The sequence below is a fragment of the Lagenorhynchus albirostris genome, chromosome 19 (genome assembly GCF_949774975.1).
Source record: "Lagenorhynchus albirostris chromosome 19, mLagAlb1.1, whole genome shotgun sequence".
NCBI classification, from domain to species: Eukaryota; Metazoa; Chordata; class Mammalia; order Artiodactyla; family Delphinidae; genus Lagenorhynchus; species Lagenorhynchus albirostris.
In genome coordinates, this window is record NC_083113.1 from 24,157,001 (window position 1) to 24,181,293 (window position 24,293).

Here is a 24,293-nt window from a genome sequence, read left to right on the forward strand (position 1 = left end):
AACAAGATCCTTATATATGCTGTCTACAAGAGACCCACTTCAGACCTAGAGACACATACAGACTGAAAGTAAGGGGATGGAAAAAGATATTCCATGCAAATGGAAGCCAAAAGAAAGCTGGAGTAGCAATTCTCATATCAGACAAAATAGACTTTAAAATAGGGACTATTAAAAGAGACAAAGAAGGACACTACATAATGATCAAGGGATCGATCCAAGAAGAAGATATAACAATTGTAAATATTTATGCACCCAACATAGGAGCACCTCAATACATTAGGCAAATACTAACAGCCATAAAAGGGGAAATCGACAGTAACACATTCATAGTAGGGGACTTAAACACCCCACTTTCACCCATGGACAGATCATCCAAAATGAAAATAAATAAGGAAACACAAGCTTTAAATGATACATTAAACAAGATGGACTTAATTGATATTTATAGGACACTCCATCCAAAAACAACAGAATACACATTTTTCTCAAGTGCTCATGGAACATTCTCCAGGATAGATCATATCTTAGGTCACAAATCAAGCCTTGGTAAATTTAAGAAAATTGAAATTGTATCAAGTATCTTTTCTGACCACAACGCCATGAGACTAGATATCAATTACAGGAAAAGATCTGTAAAAAATACAAACACATGGAGGCTAAACAATACACTACTTAATAATGAAGAGATCACTGAAGAAATCAAAGAGGAAATCAAAAAATACCTAGAAACAAATGACAATGGAGATACAACGACCCAAAACCTGTGGGATGCAGCAAAAGCAGTTCTAACGGGGAAGTTTATAGCAATACAAGCCCACCTTAAGAAGCAGGAAACATCTCGAATAAACAACCTAACCTTGCACCTCAAGCAATTAGAGAAAGAAGAACAAAAAAACCCCAAAGCTAGCAGAAGGAAAGAAATCATAAAAATCAGATCAGAAATAAATGAAAAAGAAATGAAGGAAACAATAGCAAAGATCAATAAAACTAAAAGCTGGTTCTTTGAGAAGATAAACAAAATAGATAAACCACTAGCCAGACTCATCAAGAAAAAAAGGGAGAAGACTCAAATCAATAGAATTAGAAATGAAAAAGGAGAGGTAACAACTGACACTGCAGAGATAAAAGAGATCATGAGAGATTACTACAAGCAACTCTATGCCAATAAAATGGACAATCTGGAAGAAATGGACAAATTCTTAGAAATGCACAACGTGCCAAGACTGAATCAGGAAGAACTAGAAAATATGAACAGACCAATCACAAGCACTGAAATTGAAACTGTGATTAAAAATCTTCCAACAAACAAAAGCCCAGGACCAGATGGCTTCACAGGCGAATTCTATCAAACATTTAGAGAAGAGATAACACCTATCCTTCTCAAACTCTTCCAAAATATAGCAGAGGGAGGACCACTCCCTAACTCCTTCTACGAGGCCACCATCACCTTGATACCAAAACCAGACAAGGATGTCACAAAGAAAGAAAACTACAGGCCAATATCACTGATGAACATAGATTCAAAAATCCTCAACAAAATACTAGCAAACAGAATCCAACAGCACATTAAAAGGATCATACACCATGATCAAGTGGGGTTTATTCCAGGAATGCAAGGATTCTTCAATATACGCAAATCTATCAATGTGATAAACCATATTAACAAATTGAAGGAGAAAAACCATATGATCATCTCAATAGATGCAGAGAAAGCTTTTGACAAAATTCAACACCCATTTATGATAAAAACCCTGCAGAAAGTAGGCATAGAGGGAACTTTCCTCAACATAATAAAGGCCATATATGACAAGCCCACAGCAAACATCATCCTCAATGGTGAAAAACTGAAAGCATTTCCACTAAGATCAGGAACAAGACAAGGTTGCCCACTCTCACCACTATTATTCAACATTGTTTTGGAAGTTTTAGCCACAGCAATCAGAGAAGAAAAGGAAATAAAAGGAATCCAAATTGGAAAAGAAGAAGTAAAGCTGTCACTGTTTGCAGATGACATGATCCTATACATAGAGAACCCTAAAGATGCTACCAGAAAACTACTAGAGCTAATCAATGAATTTGGTAAAGTGGCAGGATACAAAATTAATGCACAGAAATCTCTGGCATTCCTATATACTAATGATGAAAAATCTGAAAGTGAAATCAAGAAAACACTCCCATTTACCATTGCAACAAAAAGAATAAAATATCTAGGAATAAACCTACCTAAGGAGACAAAAGACCTGTATGCAGAAAATTATAAGACACTGATGAAAGAAATTAAAGATGATATAAATAGATGGAGAGATATACCATGTTCTTGGATTGGAAGAATCAACATTGTGAAAATGACTCTACTACCCAAAGCAATCTATAGATTCAATGCAATCCCTATCAAACTACCACTGGCATTTTTCACAGAACTAGAACAAAAAATTTCACAATTTGTATGGAAACACAAAAGACCCCGAATAGCCAAAGCAATCTTGAGAACGAAAGAAGGAACCGGAGGAATCAGGCTCCCTGACTTCAGACTATACTACAAAGCTACAGTCATCAAGACGGTATGGTACTGGCACAAAAACAGAAAGATAGATCAATGGAACAGGATAGAAAGCCCAGAGATAAACCCATGCACATATGGACACCTTATCTTTGATAAAGGTGGCAGTAATGTACAATGGAGAAAGGACAGCCTCTTCAATAAGTGGTGCTGGGAAAACTGGACAGGTACATGTAAAAGTATGAGATTAGATCACTCCCTAACACCATACACAAAAATAAGCTCAAAATGGATTAAAGACCTAAATGTAAGGCCAGAAACTATCAAACTCTTAGAGGAAAACATAGGCAGAACACTCTATGACATAAATCAAAGCAAGATCCTTTCTGACCCACCTCCTAGAGTAATGGGAATAAAAACAAAAATAAACAAATGGGACCTAATGAAACTTCAAAGCTTTTGCACAGCAAAGGAAACCATAAACAAGACCAAAAGACAACCCTCAGAATGGGAGAAAATATTTGCAAATGAAGCAACCGACAAAGGATTAATCTCCAAAATTTACAAGCAGCTCATGCAGCTCAATAACAAGAAAACAAACAACCCAATCCAAAAATGGGCAGAAGACCTAAATAGACATTTCTCCAAAGAAGATATACAGACTGCCAACAAACACATGAAAGAATGCTCAACATCACTAATCATTAGAGAAATGCAAATCAAAACTACAATGAGATATCATCTCACACCAGTCAGAATGGCCATCATCAAAAAATCTAGAAACAATAAATGCTGGAGAGGGTGTGGAGAAAAGGGAACCCTCTTACACTGTTGGTGGGAATGTAAATTGATACAGCCACTGTGGAGAACAGTATGGAGGTTCCTTAAAAAGCTACAAATAGAACTACCATATGACCCAGCAATCCCACTACTGGGCATATACCCTGAGAAAACCATAATTCAAAAAGAGACATGTACCAAAATGTTCATTGCAGCTCTATTTACAATAGCCCGGAGATGGAAACAACCTAAGTGCCCGTCATCGGATGAATGGATAAAGAAGATGTGGCACATATATACAATGGAATATTACTCAGCCATAAAAAGAGACGAAATTGAGCTATTTGTAATGAGGTGGATAGACCTAGAGTCTGTCATACAGAGTGAAGTAAGTCAGAAAGAGAGAGACAAATACTGTATGCTAACACATATATATGGAATTTAAGAAAAAAAAATGTCATGAAAAACCTAGGGGTAAAGCAGGAATAAAGACGCAGACCTCTTAGAGAACGGACTTGAGGTTATGGGGAGGGGGAAGGGTGAGCTGTGACAGGGCGAGAGAGAGTCATGGGCATATACACACTAACAAACGCTGTAAGGTAGATAGCTAGTGGGAAGCAGCCGCATGGCACAGGGATATTGGCTCGGTGCTTTGTGACAGCCTGGAGGGGTGGGATGGGGAAGGTGGGAGGGAGGGAGACACAACAGGGAAGACATATGGGAACATATGTTTATGTATGACTGATTCACTTTGTTATAAAGCAGAAACTAACACACCATTGTAAAGCAATTATACCCCAATAAACATGTAAAAAAATAAAAAATAAAAATAAAAAAAAATAAAAAAAAAAAAGAATCAACATAGGCTTCCCTGGTGGCGCAGTGGTTGAGAGTCCGCCTGCCGATGCAGGGGACACGGGTTCGTGCCCTGGTCCGGGAAGATCCTACATGCCGTGGAGCGGCTGGGCCCGTGAGCCATGGCTGCTGAGCCTGCGCGTCCAGAGCCTGTGCTCCGCAACGGGAGAGGCCACAACAGTGAGAGGCCCGCGTACCGCAAAAAAAAAAAAAAAAAAAGAATCAACAAGTTTGAGGGACTTCCCTGGTAGTCCAGTGGTTAAGACTCTGTGCTCCCAATGCAGGGGGCCTGGGTTTGATCCCCGGTCAGGGAACTAGATCCCGCACGGCACAACAAAGATCCCGCACAGCACAACGAAGATCCTGCACGTGGCAACTAAGACCCGGCGCAGCCAAATAAATAAATAAATATTTTTAAAAAATCATCAACAAGTTTGATTAAATCCTCATGAATATTCCCTTAAGAATTTACATTAAAAATTGAAACAATGTGCTTCAATGGACATAATATTTGTTACATTCAAAAGAATGTATGTAGCATAATTAGCTCTCTCCACATGAAACTGAGCTCTTATAATGACAAAAACTTATAGTTGTCCTTAGGTTTTCTCTTCACCTTTAAGCCAGCATATTAAAAAATAAGCTTTTTTTTGTCCTGAAAGATTATTTCCTGCCAGGTGAAACAGATCAGGATTTACAATAGTTTCTGACCTGAAGAAACTGGAAGATATTGCGCATACAATGTAAACCTAAACTTTTACTCAATTAATCAGAACAAATGAAAATGTTTTAAATATTGAAATATTTTCTTCCAAAGTAAAATTACTCAAGTCAGTTATGTCAGAACATAATAAATTTAATTTTAAGCTAAGAATTAGAGTTTAAATAGGTTTTCCTTACTTTGGAAAACCTCACCAAATCCTTTTTATACTATATACTGGCAGTGTTTATTGGCACTGGAACAACATCAACTATATTTCTCTTGTTTAATCTTTCTCTGATCACATTTCCACCACTGTCCATAAACCATATTTGTATAAAACAGAATACAGATTGGGTTGGTCCACAAGATTGCTCCCCCAACAACGTACTAAAATCTCCTTTAAAAAAAGGGGGGGCTCTCCAGTTTTTACAAATTACTCATATTTAAAATAAGTATATGTGTATATATTTTTTCTATCATTTTCTTTTAAAGACATATATGGTTGGTTAAGGAAGGCATCAGCAGACTTTTTTTGCACAGATTAGTAAATATTTTTGGCTTATGGGTCATATAACTATTCGTGTCTCATATTTTTCTTTTTCCTTTTTCTTAGTAACTCTTCCTACAAAAACAGGCCAGGAGCCAGATTTGGTGTGGGAGCCATATTTTTGCCTGAGAGCCATATTTTGCCCACCTCTGACTTAAAGCAAAAAGTACAACATCGCATTGTTGAGTTTATAACATTTATAGATGTAACAAAGATGATAACAATAGCAAAAATGACCAACCTTTCCAATTTGCCCAGGACTGAGGGAGTTGCCCAGACACAGAACTTTCAGTGCTAAAACTAGGAAATAAAACTTACCAGGAGATAAGCTGATCACTCTAATTATAGCACAAAGGCTAGGAGAAGTAAAGGGAACTAGATGGTTGCAAAATTCCTATATTTTTCCTGAACTAATCCAATATTGCCTCTAGACTGTGATAAGTTAGAGCTGCATAACGTAATTCCTAGAGCAATCACACACACACACACACACACACACACACACACACACACACACAAAAGCAAACAAATAAAGGTAAAAGGCCAATAGAGAAATTAAAACATAGTACCAATAACATGTAATTACGACAAAAGAGGGAGAAAAAGAGAAACAGAAGAATAAAAAGCTGATGAGACAGAAAACAAACAGCAAAAAACAAAATTAAATCCAAACATATAAGTTACATCATATGTGAATGGATTAATTCTCCAATCAAAGGGCAGACATTGTCAGATGGATAGCAAAGCAAAACCAACACTAAGCTGTTTACTTTAAATACAAAGAAATACACTTTAAATACAAAGACACTAACAGGTTAAAGGGAAAAAGTAAGAAAAAAGATACACCACTGTAAGATAATAGAAAAAATATATTGGTCTACCCCACCCTGCCTTACCAGTTCCTGGCAGGGAGTTTCTAAAACCCTCGTAATTTCCTAAGTGATAAGAACATTAGGAACATGTTTTGTTCTAATATTTGGTCATTGATCCCAGTTCCTAATACAGAGTTCCTAAATCCCTTGGAATTTCCTGGGTGATAGCAGTGTCTTTTGTTCTAATGAGGTGAAAGACCAAGCCATGATTAGAAATTTGGAATTAGAAATTTGGAATTTTCAGCCCAACCCCCAATTCTCCAGATGAAGTCAATGATCCATCATGTCTATGTGATGAAGCCTCCATAAAAATCCCAAAAGTACGGGGTTCAGAGATCTTCCAGTTTGGTCAACATATCTAAGTACTGGGAGAGTGATACATCCTAACTCTATGGAGATAAAAGTTCCTGTGCTCAGGCCCCTCCTACACCTTGCCCTATGTATCTCTTCATCTGGCTGTTCTTCTGTATCCTTTATCATATCCTTTATTACACAGTGTTTCCCTGAGTTTTGTGAGCTGGTCTAGGAAATAATCTAATCCAAGGGGGTGGAGGTCATAGGAACCTCTGATTTGTAGCCAAGTCGGACAGAAGTCGTGGATAACCTGGGGACCTAATACTTGCAACTCCAGGTAGATAGTGTCAGAACTGAGTTAAACTGTAGGACATCCAGCTGGTGTCACAGAGAATTGCTTAGTATAGGAAAACCCCCTACACATCTGCTGTCAGAAGTGTTGTGAGTGTGGTAGTAACGGGAGAGTAAAGGAGAGGAAGAAGTGAGTTTTTCCTACTCAACCATGCGAACAACAAGTATAAGAAGGTTAAACTGACTGCAATAAAATCAGACAAAGCAAATTTCAAGGTAAGCAGCATTTACTGGAGACAAAGAGAGACATTTAATAACAGAAAGGTCAAAACATTAGGAAGATACAAAATTATAAATGTATAAGTGCTTAATGGTAGAGCTTCAAAATATATGAAACAAACATGGGGAGAACTAAAAAGAGAAGCAGTCAAATCCACAATCATAACTGGATATTTCTAGCACACTTCTCTCAGTAATTTATAGAACTAGACAAAAAAAATTTAGCAAAGATATCTGCATAACAATATCAACCACCTTAACAAAATAGAAATTTATAGAATATTACACCCAACAGCAGAAAGAATGTATACTCCTTTTAAGTACACAAGGAACACTCAAAAAGGTGGACTATATAATGGGCCATAAAACAATTCTTACAGATTTTAAAAGACTGAAATCTTCAAGAGATGTCATATGACCACAAAAGAATTAAACTGAAAATCAATAAAAATAAGATATCTAGAAAACCCCAAATAACTGGAATTTACTCTTTAAAAACAACAACAAAAACCCCACAGGTCAAAGAAGAAATCAAAAGGGATATTAGAAAATATTATAAGCTAAATGATAATGAAAACCCAACATATCGAAACTTGTGGGATGTGGTTAGCCAGTGTCCAGAGATAAATTTGTAACTTTAAAAGCTTATATTAGAAAAGAAAGGTCTAAAATTAATATTCTTCATGAAGCTGGAAAAATAAGAGTAAATTAAAATCAAGTAGAAGGAAGGAAATAATAAAAGAGGAAATCAATGAAAAAGAAAACAGGCCATAGAGAAAAATCAAAATATTAGCAAATGGAATCCAACAATATATAAAAAACTTATCATATACCACAACCAAGAGGGATTTATCTCAGGTATGAAGGCTGGTTCAACACTCAAAAATCAAATAATGTAATCTATCACATCAACAGACTACAGAAAAATCACACAATCATATCAATATAGGCATACCTCTGAGATAGTGCAGATTTAGTTCTAGATTACTACAATAAAGTGACTATAACAATAAAGTGAGTTAAATGAATTTTTTGGTTTCCCAGTGTGTATAAAAGTAATGCTTACACTATACTGTAGTTTAGTAAGTGTGTAATACCATTATGTCTACAAAAACAATGTATACACCTTAATTAAAAAATAATGCTGTTGGAAAAATGGCACTGATAGACTTGCTCAACACAGGGCTGCTGCAAACCTTCACTGTGTAAAAAATGCAGTATCTGCAAAGTATTGTACAATAAAGTGCAATAAAACAAGGTATGTCTTTAGATGCAGAAAAAACATTTAACAAAAATCCAACTCCCATTCATGATAAATGCTTTCTGTAAACAAGGAATAGAGGGGAACTTCCTCAACTTTATAGTAGATATCTACAAAAAACCTACAGGTAATATAATACTTAATGGTGGGAACCAAGAAGCATTCTCACTAAGATCAGGAACAAGACAAGGATGTCCCCTCTCACCACTCCTTTTCAACATCATACTGGAAGTCCCAGCTAATGCAATAAGACAAGAAAAGGAAATAAAGGGCATACTGATTACGAAGGAATAAAGAAAATTGTCTTTTTTGCAGATGACATGATTGTCTATGTAGAAATCCAAATGAATCAACCAAAAATCTCTTGAAATAAGCTACTGTAACAAGATTACAGGACACAAGGTTAATGCAGAAAAGCCAACTGCCTTCCTATATCCCAGGAATAAACAAATGGAATTTGAAATTAAAAGCACAATACCATTTATAATTAGCATGGCAAAAAAATGCAATTCATTAAGTATAAACCTAATAAAATATGTACAGTAAGTCCCCTACGTACGAACCTTCAAGTTGCAAACTTTCAAAGACGTGAACGTGCATTCACATGTCCAATCATGTAAGTTAGTTCAACTGTCTGGCATACATTGTCACATGCGTGCATCCTCTACAAGTGGTTGTGCTTTTGTGTACTTTACAGTCCTGTGTAGAGTACAGGAGTACAAGATCTTTATTTCAAGCCCAGGATGTCCAGAAGCAAGTGTAAAAGCAGCAGTGATGTAGTTGGTACTGCTAAGAAGCGCCAAGCGATAATGATGGAAACAAAAGTGAAAATAATTGAGAATGGAGCGAGGCAGTAAGATGGTAAACGTTGCTCATTCTTATAACATGAATTGTTCAACCATCAATGATTCTAAAGAACAAGGACAAGATCATGGAACATGTGAAGTCTGCTGTGCCAGTGATGTCAACAGTAATATTGAAGAAGCACGGAAAAGTGATAGAGGAGATGCAGAAATTTCTCAGTGTGTGGATGCAGGATCTGCATCAGTGTCAAGTCCCACTCAGCTTAATGTTGGTTCAAGAGAAAGCTAAAAGGCTTTATGAAGACTTGAAGAAAAAACACAGTGAAGAATCAGAGGGCACATCTTTTTTAGTTTTTTTTTTTTTTTGCGGTACGCGGGCCTCTCACTGTTGTGGCCTCTCCCGTTGCGGGGCACAGGCTCGGGACGCGCAGGCTCAGTGGCCATGGCTTACGGGCCCAGCCGCTCCGCGGCATGTGGGATCTTCCCGGGCCGGGGCACGAACCCGTGTACCCTGCATCGGCAGGCGGACTCTCAACCACTGCGAGAGGGCACATCTTTTAATGTCAGCCATGACTGGTTTCATCAGTTCAAGGCTAGAACCAACCTTCACTGCACATAAAAGTAAGTGGTGAGGCAGCGAGTGCAGATACAGTAGCTGCCCAGGAACTTCCTGAAATGCTTTGAGAAATTATGGATGAAGGCGCATATTTACCCGAGGAGCTTTTTAACGTGGATGAGACAGGACTGTACTGGAAGAGGATGCCAGAATAAAGTTACATCAGTAAGAAGGAAAAGTTGATGCCAGGCTATAAAGCAACAAAGGATACACTAATTCTGTTGTTTGGTGGCAATGCTTCTGGTGATATGAAGCTGAAGCCTCTCTTAGTTTATCATTCAGAGAACCCAAGAGCCCTTAAAAACATAGCCAAGGGCTCTCTTCCTGTTGTGTGATAAGAGTATCCCCAAAGCCTGGGTTACACAGGCCATTTTCCACGACTGGTTTTTCCACCACTTTATCCAGGAAGTAGTGAAATGTTGCTTGGAGAAGGACATCCCATTCAACATTCTTTTGCTGCTTGACAATGCTCCTGGCCAACCCCCATTCATGGACAACTTTTATCCTAACGTCGAAGTAGTGCATCTGCCACTAAATACTATGTCGCTCACCCAACCTATGGACCAGGGAGTTATAGCAACTTTCAAGCAATATTATTTAGGTCACACTTTTTGTCAGGCGGTAAAGGCGAGTGACATGAATCAGGAACAACCTTGCAACAATTTTGGAAGGACTATAACATCTACAAGGCCATAAAAAACATTAACTTTGCTTGGCATGAGGTTACGGTTATCATCATGAATGAGGTTTGGAAGAATCTTTGCCCACAGTTTGTTCACGATTTTCTTGGGTTTGAAAAGGTGGATGAGAGTCCAAAGAGGTCGAAGCTGGAGCGAGATCTGCAAGACGACGACTTCATTGAACTCCTTGCTGAGCAACACAAGGAGCTTCCTAAGGAAGACCTGATGGAATTGGAGGCCGAGAGAAAGGATGAAGAAGACAAGAGGAAGAAGAAGTAACTGAAGAACCAAAGAGATTCACAATGCAGGAAACGGCAAGGGGATTTTATTTGAGGAGGCACTGTTAGTTTTTGAGGCACAGGACCCAAATGTAGAATGGTACACAAAGGTTGCAGCAGCCGTTCAGAATGCTATCCAGTGCTATTGTGTCATCTATGACGAGGAAAAAAGAGCTACTACCCAGACATCACTGGATCGTTTCTTCAAGAAGGTACATAGAATTGAATCCAGCAAAGAACCAGAACCTGTGCCATCACCGTCAGGCATGAGTGAACTTGCAGCTTGTCCTCCATCTCCTACTGCTTATGATCCTTCAGCTCTACCATCTCCTCCCTCCTCTCCCTCCTCCAGCCAGTAACTCTTCTCGCCTGTTCACTCAATACAAGCCCCTGTATGCCAGCTGTTGTACTGCACTACTGTACTTTTCAAGGTACTGTACTGTAAGATTTTAAATGCTTTATTTTTTGTGTTTGTTTTTTATGTATTATTGTGTGAAAAGTATTATCAACCTATTACAGTACAATACTATATAGCTGACTGTGTTAGTTGGGTACCTAGGTTAACTCTGTTGGACTTAACGAACAAATGAGACTTTCGAACGCACTCTCGGAACAGAACGCACTCTTGGAATGGAACTCGTTCATAGGTAGGGGACTTACTGTACAAGATCCATATTAGGAAAACTATAATGAACAAAATCAAAGAACTAAAATATATGGATATTCCATGTTCACGGATAAAGAGACTCAATATTGTCAAGATGTCAGTTCTTCCCAATTGATCTAAAGAGTCAATGAAATCCCAATCAAAAGCCCGTCACGTTACTTTGTGGATATCGACAAACAGATTCTAAACTTTACATGTAGAGACAAAAGACCCAGAATAGCCAACCAAACATGTAAGGAGAAGAACAAAGTTGGAGGCTTACTATAAAGCTACAGTAACTAAGATAGTGTGATACTGGTGAAAGAACAGATAAATCAATGGAACAGAAATAAAGGGCCTAGAAATAGACACACATAAATCAGTCAACTGAACTCTGATAAAGGAGCAAAGGCAATACAATGGATCAAAGATGGTCTTTTCAACAAATGGTGTTAGAACAACTAGACACCCACATGAAAACAACAACAACAAATGGAATCTAGACACAGATCTTACATCCTTCACAAAAATTAACTCAAAATGGATCACAGACCTAAATGTAAAACACAAAACTATAAACTAAAAGATAACATAAGAGAAAATCTAGATGACTTTGGGTTTGGTGATTACTTTTTACATATGATACCAAAGGCACGATCATGAAAGAAAGAACTGATAAGCTGGGTTTCATTAAAATTAAAATTTTCTGCTCTACAAAATATACTTTCAAGAAAATGAAAAGACCAAGCCAGACTGGGAGAAAAGATTTGCAAGAGACATATCTGACAAAGGACTGCTATCCAAAATATACAAAAAACTCTTACAACTCAACAATAAGAAAAATAACACAATTTTTTTTAAAGGGTCAAAGACCTTAAAAGACATGTCACCAAGAGCATTTAAGCATATGAAAAGATGCTCCACATCATATGTCATCAGGGAAATGCTAACTAAAACAATGAGATTCCAGTACACACTTATTAGAATGGCCAAAATCTGGAACACTGACAATACCAAAGTCTGACAAGGATGTGAAACAACAGGAACTCTCATTGCTGGTGGGAATGCAAAATGCCACAGACACTTTGGAAGACAGTTTGGCAGTTTCTTACATAACTAAACATACTGTTATCTTACAATCCAGCAATCTTGCTCCTTGATATTTACCTGAAAGAGTTGAAAACTTATATCCACACAAAAACCTGCACACAATGTTTACAACAGCTTAATTCATAATTGCCAAAACTTGGAAGAAACCAAGATGTCCCTCTGTAGGTAAATGGATAAATAAACTGTGGAACTTCCAGAAAATGGAATATTATTCAGTGTTTTTTTTAAAAAAAAAAAAAAAAAAGGCTATCCAGCCCTGAAAAGACATGGAGGAAGCTTAAATGTGTATTACTAAGTGAAAGAAGCCAATCTGAAAAGGTCACACACTGCATGATTCCAACTATACGACATTCTGGAAAAGGCAAAACTATGGAAATGGTAAAAAGATCAGTGGTTCCCAGGGGGGAGGGGGAGGGAGGGATGAACAGGCAAAGCACAGAGGATTTTTAGGGCAGTGAAAATACTCAGTGATACTGTAATGGTGGATATGTGTTTTGTCCACACATGGAATGTACAACACCAAGAGTGAAGCATAATGTAAACTATGGACTTCAGATGACAATGATGTGTCAATGTAGGGCTATCAATTTTAACAAATTAACCAGTCTGGTGGAGGATGTTGATATGGGGGAGGCTATGCATGTGTGGGGGCAGAGGGTATATGGGAAATCTCTGTACCCTCTTCTCAATTTTGTTGTGAACCTAAAACTGCTGTAAATAAATAAAAAAAGACTTATTGTGTGATCATTTCACAATATATACAAACATCAATTCATTATATTGTACACCTGAAACTAATATAATGCTATAACTAATACATAAAACTAATATAACATTATATCAATTATACCTTAATTTTTAAAATATTTTATTGAAGTATAGTTGATTTACAATGTTATGTTAATTTGTGCAGTATAGAAAAGTGATTCAGTTATACATATATATATTCTTTCTCATATTCTCTTCCATTATGGTTTATCACAGGATATTGAATATAGTTCCCTGTGCTACAGAAGGACCTTGTTGTTTATCCATTGTACACATACCAGTTTGCATCTGCTAATCCCAAACTCCCAATCCTTCCCTCCCCCAGCCCCCCTACCCCTTGGCAACTAAAAGTTTGTTCTCTATGTCTGTAAGTCTGTTTTTCTTTCGTAGATATGTATATTTGTGTTGTATTTTAGATTCCACATATAAGTGATGTCATATGGTATTTGTATTTCTCTTCTGACTTACGTCACTTAGTAAGATAATCTCTGGGTCCATCCATGTTGCTGCAGATGGCATTATTTTATTCTTTTTTAGAATGAGTAATATTCCATGGTATATATATATACCACATCTTCTTTAGCCATTCATCTGTCGATGGATACTTGGGTTGCTTCCATGTCTTGGCTATTGTAAATAGTGCTGCTATAAACGTAGGGGTGCATGTATCTTTTCAACTTATAGTTTTGTCTAGGTATATGCCCAGAAATGGGCTTGCTGGATCATATGGTAACTCTATTTTTAGTTTTTGAGGAACCTCCACACTGTTTTCCGTAGTGGCTGCACCAATTTACATTCCCAGCAACAGTTTAAGAGGGTTTCCTTTTCTTCACACCCTCTCCAGCATTTATTATTTGTATTATTTTTTTGAGGTTAATTTGTGCTTTTATTTGCCAGTATAACTTAACTATGGTGGCCTGCAAACTTTTTTGATCTAAAAAAAAATTTTACATCACAATCCAACAAACACACACCATATAATATGTATACATATATAAAAGTGAAACAAAAGTTTTGCCAAAAACTTCTACCCTGAGTGTTAATTCTTTTGAGACTTTTTTTCTTAAGCAGTTTTAGGTTTACAACAAAATTGACAGGAAGGTACAGAAATTCCCCCAAATATCCTCTCCCCTCACACGCATAGCCATTATCAACAAAGTGGCACCCTTTTTTTTTTTTAACACCAAGGATGAACTGCATTGACAGATAATCACCAAAGTCCACAGTTCACCTTAGGGTTCACTTTATGAAGTGAATAGTGTTGCACATTCTATGGGTTTGGACAAAAGTATGATGACATATAGCCAGCATTATAATGTCATTCAAAGCATTTTCACTGCTCATAAAAACTTCTGTACTCTGTGTATTCATCTCCCTCTCCCCGCAAACTCCTGGCAACCACTGATCTTTTTATTGTTTCCATAGTTTTGCCTTTTCCAGAATGGCATACAGAATCTATTTTTCTTTTTCTTTTCTTTCCTTGAAAAGAGAGGTTCAAAGCCTTTATGTCTATAAGACCACTCATGGCCCACCCATGTGTGGACCAGATAGGCTCTAGGTGGCAAACTCCCCCACTAAATACTGTAGCTTTCCTTCCAGTATCGAGCCCTGCCCAGCAGCCACATGGAGGTGCAGGGGGACACGTGTTGGGTATTTGTTCACAGGAAGGCCACAAGTTTTGTGCCTCTTGTCACAATTAACCCAGATTCCTCTTGGGTTTGTTGTAAACAGAGAAGCCATTTCTTCAGGCCCTGTGCTCTGAGCACACCCCAGGTAGACTTTTTAATGATGGCCATTCGGACCAGTGTGAGGTGGTACACTTCATTATAGTTTTGATTTGCATTTCTCTAATAATTAGCAATGATGAGCATCTTTTCATGTGCCTATGGGCCATCTGTATGTCTTCTTTGGAGAAATGTCTATTTAGGTCTCCTACCCATTTTTCAACTGTGTTTTTTGTTGTTGCTGTTATTGAGTTGTATGAGCTGTTTGTATATTTTGGAAATTGAGCCCTTGTCGGTCACATTATTTGCAAATATTTTCTCCTTAGTCATATATTAAATTTATAATAATGTATTTAATATATAATTATGCATATAATATATAATTATACCTTAATTTTAAAAATTGATGTATAGTTGATGTGCAATATTATATGCTACAGGTGTATAATACAGTGATACAAAATTTTTAAAGGTTATACTCCATTTATAGTTATTATAAAATATTGGCTATATTCCCTGTGTTGTACAATATATCCTTGTAGCTTATTTATACATGATAGTTTGTACTTCTTAATCCCCTACCCCTATATCACCCATCCCCCCCTTCTTTCTCCCCACTGGTAACCACTCATTTAATTACACCTCAATTGTTTAAAAGTCTTTAAAATTAATCTTGGACAAAGAAGACAAGAATATACAATGTAGAAAAGACAGTCTCTTCTGCAAGTAGTGTTGGGAAAGCTGGACAGCTGCATGTAAATCAATGAAGTTAGAACACTCCCTCGCATCAAACACAAAAATAAACTCAAAATGGCTTAAAGACTTACATATAAGACATGACACCATAAAACTCCTAGAAGAGAACATAGGCAAAACATTCTCTGACATAAATCATAGCAACACTTTCTTAGATCAGTCTCCCAAGGCAATAGAAATAAAAGCAAAATAAACAAATGGGACCTAATCAAACTTATAAGCTTTTGCACAGAAAACCGTAAACAAAATGAAAAGATGACCTATAGAATGGGAGAAAATATTTGCAAATGATGTGACTGATAAGGGCTTAATTTCCAAAATATATAAACAGCTCCTACAGCTCCATATCAAAAAAAAACAAACAACCCAATCAATAAATGGGCAGAAGACCTAACTAGACACTTCTCCAAAGAAGATATACAGATGGCCAATAGGCACCTGAAAAGATGCTCAGCATCACTAATTATTAGAGAAATGCAAATCAAAAGTACGAGATATCACCTCACACTGGTCAGTATAGCCATCATTAAAAAGTCTAGAAATAATAAATGCTGGAGGGCTTCCCTGGTGGTGCAGAGGTTAAGAATCCTCCTGCCAATGCAGGGAATGTGGGTTCGGGCCCTGGTCGAGGAAAATCCCACATACCACAGAGCGACTAAGCCCATGCGCCACAGCTACTGAGCCTGTGCTCTAGAGCCCACAAGCCACAACTACTGAAGCCCACAAGCCACAACTACTGAAGCCCATACACCTAGAGCCTGTGCTCCACAACAAAAGAAGCCACCACAATGAGAAGCCCGCACACTGCAACAAGGAGTAGCCCCTGCTCGCTGCAACTAGAGAAAGCCCGCGCGTAGCAATGAAGACCCAACGCAGCCATAAATAAATAAATATATAAAAATAAATTTATTTAAAAATAAATAAATAAATAAAAATAAATGCTGGAGAGGGTGTGGAGAAAAGAGACCCCTCTTACACTGTTGATGGGAATGCAAATTGGTGCAGCCACTATGGAAAATAGTGTGGAGGTTCCTCAAAAACTAAAATAGAGTTACAATATGATCCAGCAATCCCACTTACAGGCATATACCTAGACAAAACTATTATTTGAAAAGATACATGCACTCCTATGTTTATAGCAGCACTATTTACAATAGCCAAGACATGGAAGCAACCTAAGTATCCATCAACAGATGAATGGATAAAAAGGATGTGATATATATACACACACACATATACATACACACACACCCTGGAATATTACTCATTCTAAAAAGGAACGAAATAATGCCATTTGCAGCAACATGGATGGACCTAGAGATTATCATACTAAGTGAAGTCAGTCAGACAGAGAAAGACAAATACTATATGATATCACTTATATATGGAATCTTTAAAAATGATACAAAATGAACTTATTTACAAAACAGAAACAAACTCACAGACATAGAAAACAAACTTATGGTTACCAAAAGGGGAAGGGGGGATAAATTAGGAGTTTGGAATTAACAGATACACATTACCATATATAAAACAGATAAACAACAAGGACCTACTGTATAACACAGGGAACTATATTCAATATCTTTTAATAACATATAATGGAAAAAATCTGAAAAAGGATATATATACGTATATGAATCACTTTGCTGTACCCCTGAAACTAACACAACATTGTAAATCAGCTATACTTCAGCTTTTTTTAAAAGTCTTTAAAAGAAGCCTGTGTATCCATGAGAAAAGAAAAACTAAACAAAACAGTGTAGTGCTGGCATAACAGACATATAGATCAATGGAGCAGAATTGAGAGTCCAGAAATACACCCATCAATCTATTGTCAACTGACATTCAACAATGGTGCCAAGACCACTCGAGGAAAAAACAGTCTCTTCAACTAAAGGAGCTGCAACAGTGGGATATCCACATACAAAAGAATGAAGCTGAACCCTTACCTCACATCATATACAAAAATTAACTCAAAATGAATCAAGGAATATATATAACAACTAAAAGTATACAACTCTTAGATGAGAAAATGGGTAAATCATTATAACCTTGGGTCTGGCAATAGTTTCTTAGTTATGACACCAAAAACACAAGCAACAAAAGAAAAAAATAGACATATTGGACTACATCAAAATGAAAAACTTTTGTGCAACAAAGGGCACTATCAATGGGTTTTTGCAAATATTTGCAAATCATATATTTGATAAGGGTTTAGTACCCAGGATATACAAAACCTCTTAGAACTCAAACAATAAAAACAACGCAATTAACAACTCAAAAATAGGCAACGAGGGACTTCCTTGATGGTCCAGTGGTTAAGAATCCGCCTTCCGGTGCAGGGGAGGCAGGTTTGATGGTTGGTCAGGGAACTAAGATCCCACATGCTTCGGGGCAACTAAGCCCACCAGCACAACTACAGAGCCCACGTGCTCTGGAGCCCGCGGGCCACAATTAGAGAGAAGACTGTACCATAACGAAGAGCCCACGTGCAGCAACGAAGATCCAATGCAGACAATAAATAAATAAAATATTTTTTTTAAATGGGCAACGAACCTGAATAGATATTTCTCCAAGGAATATATATAAATGACAAAGAAGCACATGAAAAGATGTTTAATGCCTTTAATTATTAGGGAAATGCAAATCAAAACCACAATGATATCCCACTTCACATGCTCTAGGATGACTATTCTAATCCCCCCCCCCAACAGGAGGAAGGGCTATTTGTCTCTTTTATTCACTGTTTTACTTCCTGAACTAGAACAGTCTCTGACACAGCATGTGCTTAATAAATATTTGTTGAATTAATTAATAACAAGCTCTAGGAAATTACATTCCAGAGGACCCTCCGGAACTAGGAAGATATCATCGTGTCCATTTTTCTCCTCCATCCTCCCAGCATGCTCTCCACTGAGAAACTGACAGGCTTGGTCATGGTTATAAAGAGCCAACAATGCAGCTTAAAGCTTTTCAAACATGAGAATTTTCTTTTCTTTTTTTTTTTTTGGTGTCAAACTATACTAATTCTTTTAAAAACAAAAAATAACAAGTGTGGGTGAGGATATGGGAAAATTAGAACCTTCATACAATGTTGGTGGGAATGTAAAATGCAACAACTCCTGTGGACAACAGTTTGACAATTCCTCAATAAGTTAAACACAGAATTACAGTATGACCATGCAGCTCCACTCATGGGAATATAATAAATGAAGACGGATATTAAAACAAAAACTTGTGGGAGTTCCCTGGTGGTCTACTGGTTAGGAGTCAGCACTTTCACTGCCATGGCCTGGGTTCAATCCCTGGTTGGGGAACTGAGATCCCGCGAGCCATGCGGTATGGCCAATAAACAAAAATTGAGTAGTAAATAGAATATATTAAACACACACACACACAAGAAACACTTGTACATGAATATTCATAGCAGTACTATTCACAATAACCAGAAGGTGGAAAACACCAAAATGTCCATCAACTAAGGAATGGACTAACAAAATGTGATACATCCACACAATGGAATGTCATTTGGGCATAAAAAGGAACGAAGTACTGATATATGATACAACATGGATAAGCTAAACAAAAGAAGTCAGATATCAAAGGACACATATTGCATGACTAGTCCATTGAAACAGAAAGCAAATTAGTAGTTACTAGGGGCTAGAGGGAGGGTGAATCAGGGAGTGACTGCTTAATGAAGACAGGTTCTCTTTTTGGAATGATGAAAATGTTCTGGAACTAGATAGTGGTGATGGCTGTACCACATTGTGAATGTATTAATCCCACTTAAGTGTATATATATATATATATATATATATATATATATATATATATATACACCTTAAAATGGTTTACATGGCGAATTTTATGTTTTTACCACAATAAAAAAAATTGTATTCCTATATATAATTAATGAACACTGATAAAATGAAAATTTTAAAACAACTCCAATTACAGTAGCATCCAAAATATTAAATTCATAGAGATAAATTTAACAAAATATGTACAAAACCTGTACACTGAAAACAATGCTGAGAGAAAGTAGAGACAGTAAATTTCTCTTGCTGAGAGAGGGCAAGTAAAAGGAAAGTAATTATTTTGAAAAGAAATACACATTAAGGTCTGCATTTTGACATAAAAGATGTCTTACAAATGGTTTTAATTGAGGGAGCTTTAAATGAACTCCTTTTTCTGGTTAAGAATAATCAAATATTATACATATAGGAGTCAGTAAAAAAATTTTTTTCATTGGATTATGTATGACACATTAATAAAGGGTTAACAAAACTCCATCATGAGAAAAAATACCTTTGGTCAATCTTCTATCACTCTGACCCTGTCAACTTGATAAAGATGGAATGGCAGCAGTGTTACTGTTACCAAAACGCAAGTCCACGTGCCCGACGCACAGAGGCCAAACTACCGAAACATTGGAGTTTGGAACAGAGAAAGGTTTATTGCAGGGCCATGCAAGGAGATGGGTGGCTCATGCCTTAAAAACCCCAAACTCCCTGAAAGCTTTCAGCAAAGCCCTCTTACAGGAAAGGTGAGGGAGGGGTACTGTTAGTTGTTGCAAACTTCTTGGTGTCAGATCCTTTGTCTGAGGTCAGGTCATGGTCAGGAAACGATGTTCCTGTAAATCTCTACCAAACAAATGTTACTCTCTATTCTGACAAGAAAAGGGAAGGTCCCAAGGCACGACACTCACCCTCCGAGGTCCAGGCCTAGCTAAGAAAAGGGGGTGTCTCCAGGGGCACCGGTTACCCTGCCCCAGAGCATTCGTCCAGCACCCAGTGTGGGTCTTCCCACCAGTGCCCAGGCCTGGCTGAAAAGGCAGATCTCAATTGATGGCTCCCTCAGGACCTGATCCCCAGACTCTGCCCAGCTGTCATCGCTTAAGGAGCCAGGCGCTCAGGACCCAAATGGCCCTCAGGCTCCTCAAGCCACCCAAACAGCGGGGGCCAGGTCCCGAAAACTGCGTCACATGCAGACTGCTGCCATTAGGTCGCAGAGGCAGGTATGGGGGAGAGGTTCACCGCCCCCTCAAGGCCTGCGCCCGGCCAGTGGGCGGTCTTGGCAAGGGCTCTGGAGCCCTGCAGGACACAGCCCCCAGCCTGTTTTCTGGGCCCCCCAACTCAGTCACTGGCTCGAGGCTGGGTGAGCTGGGGGGCCTGGTGAGAGGCTGGGATCTGCCTCTTACCTCACTCTCCGCCTGACGACCACGGCACTGCTGACTGTTGGCTGAATGGGCCAACAAGGAGCTCATTGACAGTTGCTCGTTTGGGGGAGGGGCCCACTGTGACGCAGACCAATGGCTGAGTGGGGCCCACTGTAGCACCGACCAATGGCTGAGCAGGACCTCTAACGCTGCTCTAACCATACAGCATTAATGGTCTCCCGGTACCGTTGCCAGGTAACGGGGTGGGGGGAGTAACAGCGGGTAGCAAGTGCGGAGTGCTAAGAGCTCTGCACTGCCGGCTCTATTACATTACTAGGCAATATTGCCTAGGGTAAAAATGACCCTTTGTTGGCATCTGGACTGGAAGGCACCTGGTGAGAAGCCACAGCTTTGGGCTCCCTAAGTACAGTATAATCCTGCCATTCTCTGCAAAACCTTGGAAGCGTAGCTCATGGGCTAAGAAACATGAAATTTCTAAGCCATGGTGGCTCTTGCAACCACATGCATAGTTTTTTTTCTTTACACCTGGGCTGTCATTTGATGCTGTTCTGATGCTGTGCTGATCACATGCATTGTTTACTATCATAGCTGAGTTCCCATTTTTTTTAAAATATTTATTTTATTTATTTTCCTTTTTTTTCTTTTTTTTTTTTTGGCTGCGTTGGGTCTTAGTTGCAGCACATGGGATCTTTGTTGAGGCATGCATTTCTTTCCATTATGGCGCGCAGTCTCCTCGTGTTTCTCTCTAGTTGCGGCACGCGGGCTTCTCTCTAATTGTGACATGCGGGCTCTCTCGTTGAGGCGCCAGAGCTCAACAGTTGTGGCATGCAGGCTTAGTTGCCCCGCGGCATGAGGGATCTTAGTTCCCCGACCAGGGATCGAACCCTCGTCCCCTGCATGGGAAGGCGGATTCTTTACCACTGGACCAACAGGGAAGTCCCCATAGCTGAACCCTTTTAAGTTTGAATGTCTATCTGAACCCCAGGCCACTAGTGGTCATAAAGCCATTGCATGACCTAGTGAATTTAGTTTAGAAAGCAGATATTAAAAGTTCAAGAAACCACATAAAGTAAGAAAGGTAAATTCATCTTTTAGAAAGTTAATAAGAATATACAGCATATGAAGAGGAGAGCACCTAGAAAAACAGGACTTTAACGGAGACAGTATTTAAAAGTGTTCTACTAAAAATTAGACCAAATTAATGACTATTGGGGTTATGAAAATTATTAAAAAGCATAAAGATCACCAATTTACTTAAGTCTAAGAGGAAAACATCATTACACTGCAGGCCTTTCTGTCACATTCGCCCGCCCGCGCGCACCCGCCCCACCGGCCCGTGTGCCCGGTGCCCGGCCCAAGGCGCCCACCTGTTGGTCGCACTCGGGGCATGATTTGGTGGCCATCTTCACTTTCTTGGCTCGAGTTGCAGAAATGCGCGGCGGCGGCGGCGGCGGCGGCGGCGGCGGCGGCGGCGGCGGCGGCGGCGGCGGCGGCGGCGGCGGCGGCGGCGGCGGCGGCGGCGGCGGCGGCGGCGCTGGCTCCGCCCCTCGTACTTCAGCAGCCCAGCCTCCGCCCGTCGGTCCCCGCTGGCCAGAGTGAGGCTCTGAAGAGCGCGCGCGCGCGCGTGCGCGAGCTCGCGCGGAGCCTGCGTGCTGAGGGGGCGGGGCGCGGCGTGCGCGGGCTCCGAGGGACCGCGGAACACGCCCCCCCCCCCCCACGCTGCTCCGGTCCTCTAGGGCGTACCGATTCTCACGAGAGGAGACCGACTGGATCGTCCGGCGGGACGATGGACACGCCCTCTCTGGGCCAGACGAACGGCGTGGAGGCGTGGTTTGGCCGGGACTCGGCAGTAACGAGCGTCAGGCTCGACCAACGAATGCACAGACAGGGCGGGTCGTGGTGCTGAGCCCGCCCCCTCCCCCGGAGGAAGGAGAACGTGAGTGAAAAAGGCGGTGGGAGGTAAAGTGCTTGGCACAGATCCTGCCGTTTGATAAACTTCAGTAAATGTTAGCGAGTCTAATCATTGAGGAATTGTAGTAGGGATTTTAAATATTAACGCCCTGGACCCAACGTTGGAGATTGAAAATTCATTTATTTAATAAATAGTAGCCTAAGGCCCACTATCAGACAAATTAGAATAGAATGCAATGCCTGCCCTCAAGGAGCACAGACTAGCTGTTTAGACCAGTGCTACTTACTGTCCATGATGAAAGACTAGGGTTTTTTTAAATTCATCATTTACTTTTAAGATAAAATATATTACTCCGGGACTTCCCTGGGCGCAGTGGTTAAGAATCCGCCTGCCTGGGGCTTCCCTGGTGGCGCAGTGGTTGAGAGTCCGCCTGCCGATGCGGGGAACACTGGTTCGTGCCCCAGTCCGGGAGGATCCCACATGCCGCGGAGCGGCTGGGCCCTTGAGCCATGGCCGCTGAGCCTGCGCGTCCGGAGCCTGTGCTCCACAACGGGAGAGGCCACAGCGGTGAGAGGCCCGCGTACCGCAAAAAAAAAAAAAAAAAAAAAGAATCCGCCTGCCAATGCAGGAGACACAGGTTCGATCCCTGGTCCGGGAAGATCCCACATGCCACGGAGCAACTAAGCCCCTGCGCCACAACTACTGAGCCTGCGCTCTAGAGCCCTTGAACCACAGCTACTGAAGCCCGCGAGCCACAGCTACTGAAGCCCGTGCACCTAGAATCCGTGCTCCGCAACAAGAGAAGCCACCGCAATGAGAAGCCCGCGCACAGCAACGAAGACCCAACGCAGCCAAAGATAAATAAATTTATATATTAAAAAACACAATTGGAACAAAGATAACAAAGGAAATAATTTAAGAAATTACACTTTATTCTGACAGAATTTACCCATTAGCATTTATTACAGACAATGTTTGCTGCACTGGTATCTGTTCTACAATTTTAAGGAAAGCAAAGGTATTAGTGAAATTTCTGTTCTACATATTAAAGCCTGTAAGCACACTTTGAATGAAAACAATGTATATAAATATTTAAAGCTTTCAGTGTGACAAATAAGATTGTTTCTTGTTTAGTCATTTATCTAAATCAGGTTGGATTGATAAAAGCACCACTTGCAGGGAAAAATTTATGTCTAAACCATCTCTAAGTTCTCAAGGCAGGAAAACTATCTTATGGAGGTATGTTAATGGTGATGGAAGAGTAGATTTTAAAGCAATTTCAGTAAATTTGTGGTTCATTCGTAACCTTTATCCAAATGAACTGATGATATATTTTCAAAATTCATATTCAATCCTCATAAGTAGGTAGGTCTGACAATTTATCCCATATAGTAATGGTTAGAATTTAAAATGTCTTTCTTTTTTAATTAATT

General features: G+C 39.5%; 1 protein-coding gene and 1 non-coding gene across 2 annotated transcripts in view; both read right to left on the reverse strand.

Moving 5' to 3' along the window:
- LOC132509143 (UPF0547 protein C16orf87-like) overlaps positions 1-22,400 on the reverse strand; it is a 36,487-nt gene extending 14,087 nt beyond the window's left edge. The window contains exon 1 of the mRNA XM_060129760.1: positions 22,316-22,400. Coding sequence (XP_059985743.1) covers positions 22,316-22,351 — 36 coding nt within the window. The 5' untranslated portion in view covers positions 22,352-22,400. The remainder of the gene's footprint in view (positions 1-22,315) is intronic.
- LOC132510533 (small nucleolar RNA SNORA11) lies at positions 14,925-15,054 on the reverse strand. The gene has a single exon (XR_009537339.1). It is a non-coding gene; the product is annotated as a small nucleolar RNA SNORA11 (small nucleolar RNA).
- Positions 22,401-24,293: the final 1,893 nt, after the last annotated feature.